The 14,724-nt window shown below is 38.1% G+C and overlaps 1 protein-coding gene across 1 annotated transcript in view; it reads left to right on the forward strand.

The window, feature by feature from the left end:
• CDH6 (cadherin 6, type 2, K-cadherin (fetal kidney)) overlaps positions 1-14,724 on the forward strand; it is a 139,094-nt gene that overhangs the window by 65,377 nt on the left and 58,993 nt on the right. Inside the window, exon 2 of the mRNA XM_011952546.1 lies at positions 9,197-9,552. Within this exon, the coding sequence (XP_011807936.1) occupies positions 9,325-9,552 (228 nt within the window). The 5' untranslated portion in view covers positions 9,197-9,324. The remainder of the gene's footprint in view (positions 1-9,196; positions 9,553-14,724) is intronic.

The raw sequence follows: 14,724 nt of genomic DNA on the forward strand, positions 1-14,724 counted from the left end.
AAAGTATTCAGTCCCTCTAAGACTGTGTTTCTTATCTCTCTAAACGAGAGGATAAGAAAATGGTCCCCATTCTGGAGTGTAAATTAGTTCAAGCATTGTGGAAGACAGTGTGGCAATTCCTCAAGGATCTAGAATTAGAAATACCATTTGACCCAGCCATCCCATTACTGGGTATATACCCAAAGGATTATAAATCATTCTACTATAAAGACACATGCACACGTATGTTTATTGCAGCACTATTCGCAATAGCAAAGACTTGGAACCAACCCAAATGTCCATCAATGATAGACTAGACAAAGAAAATGTGGCACATATACACCATAGAATGCTATGCAGCCATAAAAAAGGATGAGTTCATGTCCTTTGCAGGGACATGGATGATGCTGGAAACCATTATTCTCAGCAAACTACCGCAAGAACAGAAAACCAAACACCACATGTTCTCGCCCATAAGTGGGCATTGAACAATGAGAACACATGAACACACAGTGGGGAACATCACACACCAGGGCCTGTTGGTGGGTGGGGGACTGAGGGATGGGATAGCATTAGGAGAAATACCTAATGTAGATGACAGGTTGATGGGTGCAGCATATGTATACCTATGAAACAAACCTGCACATTCTGCACATGTACCCCAGAACTTAAATTTAAAAAAAAAAGAAATGGTATCCACTACAAAGAATTGTTGTAAGATTTACATGTGTGTAGAACATTTATCCCATTACCTGGCACATTTGTCTGCTGCTCTTAGTTAGCTTGTAAGTTTTGTGACAACTCTTTTTACCTCTTGGAGACCTGCATTGGTGTTATTTTTTAGGGGATTCATGAAGACTCAATTCTAAGGCCACAGCCAGAATGAGCACTTGTCATGTGGGCAGCAGCCTAGCACACACCCCCTTAGAGTGCATTCAGAGCAAGGGCACCCTAGTCTGAAGCATGAATTGGGATCTGGCTTTATTACGTACTCACTGCATGACCATGGACAAGTTATTTGACCTAAGCTTCAGTTTCTCATCTGCAGAAATTGGAAGAATATTATCCACCTCTCAGGATTGCCATGAGGATTCATGAAAGCACCTTTGTGATGTGCTTAGCTAGGTGCCTAGCACGTAACAAGTTCGGGGTAGAATACAGCAATGTTAACCAGTATTATTATTTACGAGTTAGACATCATAGAATTGATAAAAGATGTACATATATCATACAAAATGAATTAAACATCTCTACTCTTTGTACCACTTTATGCAAGTATTAGCTCTAAAAATCATCTATGATATGCCAAGTTCACAATTACTTAATGGTAAACTGAACCATGTGATTGCTTTTGCAATTTAATCAAGTTAAATCTGTTTTGGACTTCCCATCCTCACTAAGATATCTTCCTCTCCTGCAGGCCCATAGCTGCCAGCCAATACTCTCTGGCTGCCCTTTCACTGAGCTGTTAAAAGAGCCAGCTCATTGAAATCATCCACGCTAATTTGTAAGAGGGTTTTGACATCTCCCGGTCTTGTTTAAGCTTCATTGTCTTCATGGCCATGTGTCTAAAAGAATTAATGTAGCTGCCAGAGAACCTAACATGTAAGCAGAGAATAATATGAAACCCAGTCTTTCCTACAATTCTGCAACCTAAACCTATAGTTTGCTACAGAAATGTTTAAAATTCTTACCATGAAGAGCTAATTAAAAGTATAAAAATGCTTTCTCTTCTTTGTTTGCATGAGTAAATCTTTTGGGAAAAGACAGAGTCTACATGCCCAAAGGGCCCTCAAAAGCCAGACAAGGTGCTTAAAGGAATGAAGCAAGCAGGTCTAGGAAAACCCCAGTGGAAAGGAGATGGCAAATGGCATTTGAACACAAGGCCACAGCAGGGGAGCACAGGAAGGACAGTGGGGACCATGGCAGCCCTTGCACTGCTGTGGGAGCAGCTCCCTCCACTCCAGAAATAAAGGCCACCAGAACTTACGAGGTTTCAAGTTAATCCACAAATGAGGATCTACTGATTCCTTGAAGAACAGCAACTGACTTAAGTTTCTTAATTGTAGAATAAAAGGCATAACAAAAAAATGCATAAGAGGCAACACGTGGCCCTAGGATGGCCTATGTGTGTCCTCTGCTAAGATCTTTGGCAGTTTAAGTAGTTGTAGCCATCTTAATGTTCACAAGACCTCACATGAACTCATTCATTTTTATCCTCACAGCTATCTTATGAGGTAGGTACTATTAATATCATCCCATTTTATAGATAAAGAAATTGAGACACAAATTGGTCCACTCTTTGTCCAACCAGCGTTGTGCGGAGCTGAGATTCTCACCTTGACACGTGGCGTGCCGGAGTCTGGTCTTCATCATATTCTCATATTTAAATAGATTAGTAGTTCTCACAATTAAAGAGTTTGGACTTTTCCCCGACACGTGGTAAAAGAACTTTGTCTTTGTGCTCTGATTTAAGTTTTGATCTATTTTGATTTTTGTTCCAAGTGAGTATTTCACTTCAGCCCTCCACTACATATAAAATGCCATTTTATGTGCTGTAACACATTGGATTTTATCTTTATTAATGCAATGTGTGGAATATGATTTCAGAACAAGGGCAATGCTGTTAAAATCGCTTCATCTGGAAATACATCAGTTTGCAAACAGATTGGCATATTATCCACAAATATAAACATTTACAAAAAAATATACCAGGCATCATTTGATGACTCTTGCCATAATGATTCATTGGCACAAGAGAAGTGCTTTGTGGTGAGAGGTGCCAAAGCTGTTTGACACATTTCAGTGGAGTTCATTACACACACGAAACAGAACCAATTTTACTCAACAGTGACTTTGACATTTACAGAAAAATGAAATGGAGGTTTAGAAATGAAGACTTCATGTGAAATCACTACCAAAACTTTTAAATTGGTTCTGTCCTTATGTTACCACTTCTAGAAGATCGGCCATGTTCTACAGACATATTTTTATTCACAGCAGGTGGCCACCTATTCAAAACAAAGTTTCTTGGGTTATCGGGAAATTGATCTTGAGCAAGCTTAATTGGCTGTAAAACCCTTCTCTCAGAATAAATATCTTTTTTTTTATTATACTTTAAGTTATAGGGTACATGTGCATAACGTGCAGGTTTGTTACATATGTATACTTGTGCCATGTTGGTGTGCTGCACCCATCAACTCGTCAGCACCCATCAATTCATCATTTATATCAGGTATAACTCCCCAATGCAATCCCTCCCCCCTCCCCTCCTCCCCATGGTAAGCCCCAGTGTGTGATGTTCCCCTTCCCGAGTCCAAGTGATCTCATTGTTCAGTTCCCACCTATGAGTGAGAACATACGGTGTACTTGTAGGAAGATATGTTTCCCTTTGGCCTCACTCTGTTTAATTCATCTTCCTTATTTTTTCCAATTCTGTTTCCTTAATTTTTGAGGCTTTCGTGGATTAAGTACCATCTTCATCCTCATTGCCCACAAAGACACGGCAGGACTCTTGAGATTTCAGGCTCAGAGTTGTGATGCAGTGAGAGAGATGTTAAAAAGTCATAAATAACCAGCTGTTTCCTACTTCCTCAATGATATAATGCAAGAAAATGTACCAAAAAGTAATAAGGTATTTATGATACTTATGCTAAAAAGAGTTCTATATTTATGCCTTACGAAGAGTTAAGTGTAGATCATCCAATGGGGTAGGATGACCTAAGTATAGACCATATTTACAGAAATGTAAAGTACTATGCTACAGTATGTGTATGCAACACCATTTATCTGAAGAAACAATTCATAATAGGTTGTAAAACATTCTCTTACTATGGTAACTGGTTAAAGTATATTAATAACGTTGCTTTACTGAATGCTTACTGTGCTTTCAATGCCAAAGTTAAGGCTCTGCATAACAAAGAACAAACGTGCTTGGTTTAATTTGTAAGTCTAGATAACATTACAGTTATATTGCACTGATTAGAATTAATCAACAACACCAGAACAAATCTATGTCAAGTCTGAATTTTAAAACTTGAATGTAATTATATTAATTTCAAACCTGTCTTATATTTATTTAGTCTGCAAATAGTGTAATAAAATCAGTATCTCAAAACCAGATAATACATTTGAGTCATTCAAACTGTTATCAAACATGTCACTGGAGAAGCAATTCAATCAATAAAAAAATTTCTAATTAGCATATTAATTATTTGTGAATAAAAGGTGTTTCCAAAATACACGAGGGAACTTGAGGACATATTAGTTTGTCTTCTCATTCTATATATCCCTATGAAATATTTTTGCACTATTAATTTCCAATAATCTAGGGGAAAAGATTTTGCTAATTAAAAGAAAACGTCAGCCCAGCCTTTGCATTAATTATCACATATTCTATCTTGATAGGACTTAAATTAATGAGGCCCAGGCTCCTCCAAAATGGCATGTATTAAATAAAATCTGGACTTGATCGTGCATTCTTGTGGATATTGAAGTACATATGCATATTGGCTGCCAGGCAAATAAATTTTCAAAGTATGCAATTACCAAAGCTATGTGGGCGTTGCCCCGCTATCCATAAGCATCTCAATTACCTTCTAGTCATCAATGAAATAGGGTTCTGCAAAGATTCAAACTAGTTTTCTTGACCACGAAACACTTTTGCATATCAAATTTCCGAGCATACAAACGATTCCTTATAGAAAATAGAAAGTTCCTCACAAAAAACTAAGATCCCAACAAAAAGGAAAGAAGAGACACAGTCTGTTAAGTAGCCTTTTACGTCCACTGCTAAACTGTCATTAGACTGCAATTAGGTAGTTCACGTTTTATTTTTATAGAGTTGTTCATGTTTCTAATTGATTGGCTCCTAATGCTAAGAGGGCATGGAGGGCAGGGTGAGGGCAGCAAAAAGGTACAACATCTATTTTGTTTTGCTTTTCCCCCCTCCCACCATCTAGTTCAGGTATTTTGTGATTGAATACTCTGCCTGCTATTTTAAGTTCAGTATCTGAGCATGCCCTTACTTCTTTCCCCTTTCCATTTACTTCCTGACATCTACAAAATGAGCCACCACATCTGACTGCCACTTACCACATGGTTCCCCTCTACTTTGCCTGCTCAGAAATCAACCGTTTCCCACAGTTCTCAGAGTTGCACTGCTTCTGGGCCATTGTCTTCCTTTGCTTGAACATCTGACACTTCTGCACAGGAAGAATCCTGTTTTTTGCATTTAGGGTCATACTTGCAGCACACTAATTGTTTTCTCATTTACTGTTCTTTAGGTTAAGTAAAATCTAAAATTTGGAAATTGTTTTAGTTCATTTTCTATTGCTTATAACAGAATACCTGAAACTGGATAATTTATAAAGAAAAGGATTTTATTTAAAGTTATGGAGACTAAGTGCAAGGTCGAGGTGCCACATCTGGTGAGGACTTTGCAGAGTGTCACATGGTGAGGGGGCTCAGCATGCTAACATGTGATCCAGGTCTTTTTCTTTTTCCAGACAGTTTTGCTCTTGTTGCCCAGGCTGGAGTGCAGTGGCATGATCTCGGCTCACTGCAACCTCCACCTCCCGGGTTCAAGCAATTCTCCTGCCTCAGCCTCCTGAGTAGGTGGGATTACAGGCACCAGCCACCATGCCCAGCTAATTTTTTTTTTTTTTTGGTAGAGATGGGGTTTCACCATGTTGGCCAGGCTGGTCTCAAACTCCTGACCTCAGATGATCCACTCGCCTTGGTCTCCCAAAGTGCTGGAATTACAGGCATGAGCCACCACACTCGGCCTCTCTTCCTCTTCTTATAAAGCCACCAGTCCCACTCTCATGATAACCAATTAATCCACAGGTTAATCCATTCATGAGAGCAGAAAGAACCCTCACAATCCAATCATGTCTTAAAATCCCCACCTTTTGATACTGCCACATTAGGGATTAAATTTCAACATGAGCTTTGGAGGGGGCAGATATTCAAACCATAGCAGATATCATTCATTTTAACTTATCAACTTCTTTTCTGATATAACATTAGAATAATATCAGTATGTTAATTACCAGTACCATTTTTACAGGAGCAAAATTACTAAGTGAAAGCCAGTTCTGATTTTCTTTCACCTGAATAAAGATGACTTTTAAAACCTTAATGTAATAAAATGGAAAGAAGAAAATATAGATTCTATGAATGAGTCCACCCTTCAGTGAACTTTCTTTTTGGCCCATATTTCTTCTCCTTCATGCAAACAGTGGTGAGAAAGCACACAGTGTCTCTGCCTTCCCTGTTACTATACCACTACTGTTAAATGCTGAACTGAAATCCACACGAAAGAAAATAATGAGCATATAAATTACTTTAGATTTTTCAAGTGCTTCTAGTCTTTAATTCTAAGAAAATTTTGACTTGCTTGGCGATGTTTTCTGATCAATAAACTATCTTCTGCAGATGTTTGCAATGTGTTGTAGATGGATTCTATACATGCAATACAAATGAGAAGAACAAGAATAATTAGTGATTAGAATACCTAATACTTATTAATACCTTACCAAATGCCAGGCACTGTTCTAAACGGTTTGCATGTAATGCCTCATTTAATCCTTGTAACACCCTATGAAGTGGATAGTATCATTACCCCATTTACAGAATAAAGAAACTGAGGTAGATTGAGATTAAACCATTTTTTCAGGTTCACAGAGACGAATGTTGCAGACCCTAGCACTGATGATCATAACCACTATGCAATCCCGCCTATTAAGAAATATTAAATGAGAATTGCTAAGTTATATATTCAACAGTTTAAAGGGGTTTTTTAAAAAACTATAGAATTTCACAGAGAAATCTCTCTCTCTAAAAAACTAACATCCAATATGAGTTTGAGCATGTTGATCATAGTAATTCAGTTACATATATTAAGTTTTTAACAAGGATGCACCCTATCAAGTTGATACAAAAAGAGCTGGGTTGTAGCAAATTAGCTGTTGTAGCCTACTTGGAAATACTACTTAAATTTTTATCCCTTAAAAGCTCATTACCAACTAAGAAAAAAATGGAATACTTGACATTTTGGTATCTGTGATATTAAAAAGAACTAATATTTAATATTCAAGTGGCAACAGCTTGTAGAGTTTGCACACAACACCCACAGGGATCGATTTTTCTCTAAAACGGCCTTCAGGAGTCTGCCTTTTAAACAGCTGACACGTCCTTTCTCCGTGTCCCTCTTTCCTGCCAGCACCATGGGGTGCTCGTGGAGTGCAGCAGCAGACATGTAATTCTTCACTGCAGGATTTGTCTTTGCAAATAATGGAGAATGAGGGAAATTAAGAAAAATGTAATTTCCACAGAGTCAACCTCAGTGTAATCTCGGCTACTAAAAATGAATAGATGTCTTTAGAGGGCTTTTCTCCATATGCACTCTCTGTCCCCTTTATATACCATCTATGAGGAGAGAGAAGAATCATTCGTACCTAATTGATCGTCAGTCATTCCACACCTGTACCAAGGCTGCAATTATGACAAGTATACTGTTGTGTGGCATTTTTCCAGTATGGCTAATTGTCGCAGTACTAATTTACTTACCTGTGGAATTTTCAACTTCCCCGGCCTGCTGTCAAGCAGATGCATAATAACGGAATAAAGGATTTAAAATGCCAAATATTATAAATTATTTCACTTATCTTTCAATAGAAGGCTTTGACTAAGCCACATATTAGGTGGCTATAATTACTCATTGCTGGAGTAAAAAACAAACAAAAACCTGTCACATATACATTTACCTGGTAGAATGACAAGAATCAAGTGAACCACTCTTTTCTGATGTAGAGAAAAAAATACTAATCCGATTACCTAAAACATGTTCTTGATCTGCATGGTTTAGAGTAAATGTACCAGTTCAATTACTATTATGTTCCGCATTACACAACACTTCCTTTTTGTTGTTGTTGTTATTATATTTAAGAATGTTTTTTCTATATCAAGTGGTAAGACAAATGAGTAATTTACTGTTTTTTCTCCAAAAAAATGCGGAAAAATTTCTAAAGGAGATATAGGCATATATGACTTTAATTGCATAAACTAGTAAACTAATTTGGGACATCTATACCAAGCAAATCTGGCCACCAGGATTTTTTTTATGGTAGATTGTGTTTTTGAAAATTAATATTTCCCATGGAAAGCTATCACACACAAGTATAATAACTGACATTTTTGTTACAGTTTGTTACAGTTCTTACAGTTGATGGCCCTCACTGTGGTACTTAGATATGTTTGATACATCTGTGAAAATTACCTAGCAACTGTGCAACTATAATTTTTGTTATAACAAATGTAATTGTAATTTTACCAGTTTTAACAAATATGCCTGATCGTTTGTGATAAAGGCAAAAATTTATAGATAAGGTTTAGGATTTTCTAAGGAAATTTGAATAGAATTGCTCATTTAATTCTTACAGTCTATTAAATACAAATTCTATAGGTTGCTTACTCACCCATCCTATAGTATTATTAGATCCTCTAAGGAAAAAAAAAAGTTTTCTGGACAAGTTTGGGAAATGCTGGATTAAATATGTATAGACTTATCTTTATTGTTGCAAAATATCACTTTAGAAACTTTATTTCAGGCACTTTGATATGCTAATCTGCACTCCGAAGAGAAGGTGTATGGTCTTTTCCAGCCTTATTTGACCCAAAGGTCCTATCACAGCTCATCTCCGAAGCCAAGAGTCTGCAGAGCTGGCTCTGCCTGACTCACGCCTGGCACATCTCAGGGATTCAATACATTTTAGCGAAATTTCAACATTATCCATTTTCAATTGAATTCAAATGGTCTGTGATATTCTTTGCCTTAGACTTGTTCATGAGGATAAATATGCAAATAGAATCAGAAACACAAACTCATTTTTTCTACCAGATCTCAGCCCACATATTCCAAGGTAAAAGAGTAGCGCAATAATCCATTCTGGCACATTGACCTATAGCAACACTATTCCTTAAAATAGGATTTTTAAGCGGTAGAAAAGGAGAAAGAAAACAACAGCTTCCTACCCAGCACATGCCTTCCATTTAGCATGTCTGGAAGATCGTCTCCTTCATTTCAAAATTGATAGCCAATTTTTTTTGTTGTTTTGCTATTCAAATTTCTGTCCTCTTTTTTTCCAGCCTATTTGCTCTAACAGTGAATTTTAAGCATCTCTAAAAATGCTTGATATGTTATTATTCTTTCCAGATATCCTCTGAGAGCCAAGCAAAGAACATTAAGGGAGGAAGGAGGAATGAGGCTGGATACGGTGCAGTGAAAAAGGCACTTCCAAGAGAGGGGCACTCACTACCTAGAGACTCGACGGTGCCATCAGTATGAGAACTTACCGCTACTTCTTGCTGCTCTTTTGGGTGGGCCAGCCCTACCCAACCCTCTCAACTCCACTATCTAAGAGGACTAGTGGTTTCCCAGCAAAGAAAAGGTCCCTGGAGCTCTCTGGAAACAGCAAAAATGAGCTGAACCGTTCAAAAAGGAGCTGGATGTGGAATCAGTTCTTTCTCCTGGAGGAATACACAGGATCCGATTATCAGTATGTGGGCAAGGTAGGATTCCTTTGAGTGCTTTGACATTCTGAGTTTAAAAGCCCGAAGAAGTTACTTGTAATAAATAGACGGGGAGGATGTGAACTATTCCTCAATATAGTAAGAATTGTTGCTTATCTGGTAAGACTCTTTTTTTTTTTTTTTCCACTTGAGTAGTTTTGGAAAGAAGACTGTAGCAAAAAGCTGAGAAATGTTAGCCCTGCAACAAAGAAGAGAAAATGCTCCAGTTGAAAGTGAAACACCCACAACCAACCGCATAGGATTATCATAAATCCTTTAATTTTTACTGTAGCTTAAAAAATGTGGTCTGGCTATTCTATAAAGTCGGGTGTATTAAAAATAGGAATGGAGAGATTAAGCTGTAAGGAAAGGAAGTCTCCTTTTTCTCTCATTCTAAAAGCAAATATTCTGAGCTATAGTCCTTTGGCCAAGTTCAAATTAACTATTTAACTCTGCTACCTATAGCACTGTCATTCTCTGGCCAAATGGAGCCCTTGGAACTACTTCTTAACTCTGCTACCTATAGCACCATCATTCTCTGGCCAAATGGAGCCTTTGGCTGTCAAAACCCACCACCGCCTTAGATTTGGCAGCTTCTGCTGCTGCTACTGTTTAGTCTTATCTCAAATAGTTGGCAAAAAACAGGTATTTCAAAATCTTGTGATTTAACTGTGGCAAAATTTGTAAAAGAGAAAAATGTTTATGTAAAAGTACTCTTTCCAAATGTCATCTGACCATTTTATTGACTCCAGAAAGTAAAGTGAGGAGTCATCGCTTATTATAGCCCTCACAGATTACTGGAGCTGAGTCAGTGAAGCAGCTTGGTGAGCCTGTCATCATGAGTTTCGTTGGAATTTTATCATCAGCTCCATCCTTGTTGCAGAATATCTGCATACTGAAAAGATGTCAAAGAAAAACAGGGTTACAGGCTTGTGCTTTGTAGGTTCCATGCCTCATAAGGTAATATTGATTTTTTTCAAAATCATTGCTACATATCCCTTCCTAAACAAACTGATAATGAACATAAATAGATACATGAGAAAAGGCATTCATTTATTCTTACAGCTATGATTTTAAGACATCTATATTAGGTTATTATGCAGAAAACATACATTCTGCAGATTGCAAAGGCTGCATGTTCACACTTCAATCTGTGATCAAATATCCCTGAATAACCATATGTACATATTCTCTTTAAGTATTTACCACCATAAATGAAGGGAAGCCATCCACGGCTTGGGCTGACGTAACCAGGAAGTATTCCAATGATGTGAATTATTAATGTGGAATAAAGTGAGAGAGGAAGTATTCGGTGAAGGGGTGAACATCAACACAGATCCCCAAGGGTCTAGCTATGTATTTGCTGTGAAATTCGCACTCTGTGTGACTACTAAAGACAGCTCAGCTACTTGTACTTCACTCCATTTCCTTTGTGAAATGTGAAGAAAACTAGGTGAATCGGGTGATGGTTGTAAAAAATAATCATCATCTTAAAATCTTTAAAGCACTTTTTACAACACAAATAGCATTGTTGCCATAGAAGATTAAGTTTTAAAAAGTGCTTTATCTAAATGATGGTTCCCCTTTTTCCTTTCCAGTTTTCCTCTCCAATTGTGATGCCATTTTACACCTATAATGCCGCATATTCTTAAAAAAAAAAAAGTGTGTGGGGGGGTGTTGGGGCAGGTTATTTCAGGATACTACAAACAGCAGTGGCTAAACCCACATAAGGATCAGTTTTACAATTATAATTATGAGAAGTAATAGTGCCATGGGGAAAACTTACAAGCTGTGGACTCGAGCAGATCCAAGAATGCGTCACTGTGCTGCCAGTTGCCAATTATGTGACCCAGGACAGGTTGTTAACCTTTCTGGGCTTTCATTTCTTCATCCAGAAAGTGCATGCAGCAATGCCTACCTGGTGGAGTTGCAGTAAAGTGATACAGGCACTAGTGGTAGGGACAGAGTAGGTGCATAAAGAAGTTACTATTATTGGTAAAAATCCATCGTATATGTTCTATTAAATCCATGTGCAACACATTGAAGTGGCATATTGACTTTCATATCACTGCAGAAGTAAAATGAGGTAATTAACAAAGCTCGGTGGAAAATACAGAGAATCATGGCAAAATCTCTTCACAACCACAGCTTTGACTGGATTAGTTGGATTTGGATATTTTATTGGCAACTAGATAAATTTCCCTCCCTCCTCATCACCTGTCCTTCCCTGCTGCCCCTCCTTCTCTTCCTTGTAGTTATAACACATGAGATATTTACTGGAAAAAAAAATCAAGGGCAACAACTGAAGTTGTCAAAGTTGCCACCGTGGCTGTATCAGACATGCGTTAGAGGTGGTTTTGAACTGTTGATATGACATTTTCTCAAATTCCTCTTTGAAGTTATATGATATCAACAGATCAAACAATTAGACGAGTATTTTTTACCACAATTAAAAATAATAGAAAAAAATACATTTTTAAAAAAGATAAAGGAGAGAGTTGCCCCTCATTTGTGGCCACAAGTTGGTCCACCTTTAATTTACCTGGAATAAAAGATACACCCAATGCGATTATCCTGCTCCACTAGATCAGGAAGCTTTTGGCAGGAAAAAAATGATTAGACCAGAGCTGAGGTTCCAAAACTTTCTTGGTTCACAGAGCCCTTAGGCTCAAAGAAATACCTTATAGTGCCATGTATTAAATAGTTCGACTCAAACAACTTAATAAGAATTTTTGCTTTAACAACTTAATAATTATTTGAAAAAATACACATAAATGGACAAAAAAAAATTTATTTCACTCTTAACCACAGTTACAAATGGTATGTGTGCAACTCTTGAGCATGGCACAATTTCTCAATCAGATTGGACACAGCCGTCTCATTTCCTTTCCCACCTTGATTTTTGCACTGTAATTGCTTTTTATTACAGCCACTATGGCAAACCCAGCTTTATAAATATAAATCATTGAAAGGAATGCAGCACCACCTACTGTTGAAACTGTGAACTACCTGGAGCGAGTAATTCGCAAGGGGTCTGGAGAGGTCACGTGCTGCTGAATTTCCCTCCTTTTCCCTCCTTTTTTTTATTTTTTATTTTCCTTCTTGTTTGAACTGTGGTCTTGCTCTGTCACCCAGGTTTAAGTTCAGCAGCGCAATCTCTGCTTACTGCAGTCTTGGCTTCCTGGGCTCAAGCTGTCCTTCCGCCCCAGCCTCCCAACTAGCTGAGACTAGAGACATGAACCACCGCACCAGGCTATCCCTCCAAATTTTAAAATATTTCCTGGTCAGCTCCCTCCTGCAACCCAGGTTGCCTCAATGCATACTCTGGGAACCATTAGAATAGTTAGGTTGACATATAAAGGCGTACCAAGGCTATTAGAACCTTTAATCGTACTATTTAAGCAGATTACTACTAAGTAAAAATCACTCCGAGCCCATCGTGGGTGCCTAACACTCAAAGGATCTATCTGTATGTGGAAGGATAGAAGCATTAACTGAGGAAAAGTAATACTGTTGAGAAAATAAAACTTAACATAGAAGAAATGTTTACATTATAAACATCTGTTTGTCTTTGTGTTGATTTGAAATTATGATGATGCAAATTAATTTGTGGTAAGTCATCGTGAGGATGGTGGAGTGAGGAAAATGAGAGTAAGTGAGGGAAACAAAGGGCTTTCAGGTGTAGAAGGGAGAAAAAAAGAGAGGGTCATGGCTGGCGGTGGGGGTCACAGCAGCCAAAGAGGAGTCCAGGGGCTGGAGGGGCAATGACGAGAACAGACAAGATGGTGCTTTACAACTGAAGCACAAGCAACTGCAGCAAGACCTTGCTCCTCCGTCTTAACCTTTCTCAACCTTCCACTGCGTTCTGTTGCCAGTGAGACGAATGCAGAGACACGGACAAGACAAGGTGGGGAGGAATAGCGGAGAAAGCCCATTATAGCTGAAATATTGACAAAACAAATTCTGATTTACAAGAAAATGTCAACTTCCACTCACTTAAAATGGTGCTGGCAGGGAGAGGTAACAGGATAGGAAGAAATAAGTGGTCCTGTATTGGGTAAGTTTCTGAGTTTGTGAGTTTCAGATATAAAACCGGGATGTGATTGTTTTCTAAACCGCATCTCCATTTGGGGGCTGCTTGGAGCTGCTTTAGCTTGAGTGGCGTCTGTGTCACCTGGGAACTTGTTAGGAATGCAGAGTCTCAGGCCCCACCTCCAATCTGAGTGAATCAGAAATCTGCATTTTAACAAGATCCCCAGGTGAATCGAATGCATGTTAAAATTTGAGAAGTGCTGCTTTTAAAAATGCCTTCCCTGGGTCTCACTTCCCCAAACATTCTGATTTAGTTGGTTTTTAATTATTTATGATTCTAACATGTTGCCAAATTTGGGAACCACTGTCCTAGGAGGATGTTACTGCCAATCGTGATAACAAAATGTGGCAAGTTCAATGATAAATTGAGCATCCACAAAGTGTTATCAAAATAAAAAGGAGAAGAGCCAACCAGGCTCTGGGGCTTAGCAGAGCTTCCTAAGTGTTTGAACCCCATCTAAAGACAGAGCAAGTGTTAGCTTATACTGCAGAGGGAGAATTGCCAGGACCTCCCAATTAATCGGATAGAGAAGCCAAAGGTCCGAAAGCTGGAGTTCAAAGGGTCAGAGATTTAGAGATTGAACAACCAGCAGAGTGAAAGAGTCCTCACACTGACACAGAAAACACAAAGAGGTACATATTTTCTTGTCATGGGCTAAAGAAAAGAGTGTTTTATTTTTGTACAAAATCCACTTAGGTTATCTTTGGCTTATGTAAACTTAATATAATAGAAAAATGGAGGGAAGCCTTATCATTCCACATTTTCAGAGATCCCTGTAACTCTCTAGCCTGTTTTCTGTAATGTAGCAATTTCCTGGCGATGATTGGTAGATAGTCTAAGATTACACTCCATAAGAAAAAAAGAGCACAGGTAGATGTAGATACAGATTCGATTTTGAAGACAGAGGCATTCATTAATACAAAGATGAATTTACTTAAAATAGCAGAATTATGCCTAACTTTAGGCAGAAGATTTGCACAGTGCCATTCAACAGCTACAGTACACTTAATTCCCATCTGCTCCATTTTATCTTCCACAATGTTCCTTAACTCCTCCTTCCACACAATGTATACATAAGA

The sequence above is a fragment of the Colobus angolensis genome, unplaced genomic scaffold, assembly GCF_000951035.1.
Source record: "Colobus angolensis palliatus isolate OR3802 unplaced genomic scaffold, Cang.pa_1.0 Scaffold341, whole genome shotgun sequence".
Lineage (NCBI taxonomy): Eukaryota > Metazoa > Chordata > Mammalia > Primates > Cercopithecidae > Colobus > Colobus angolensis.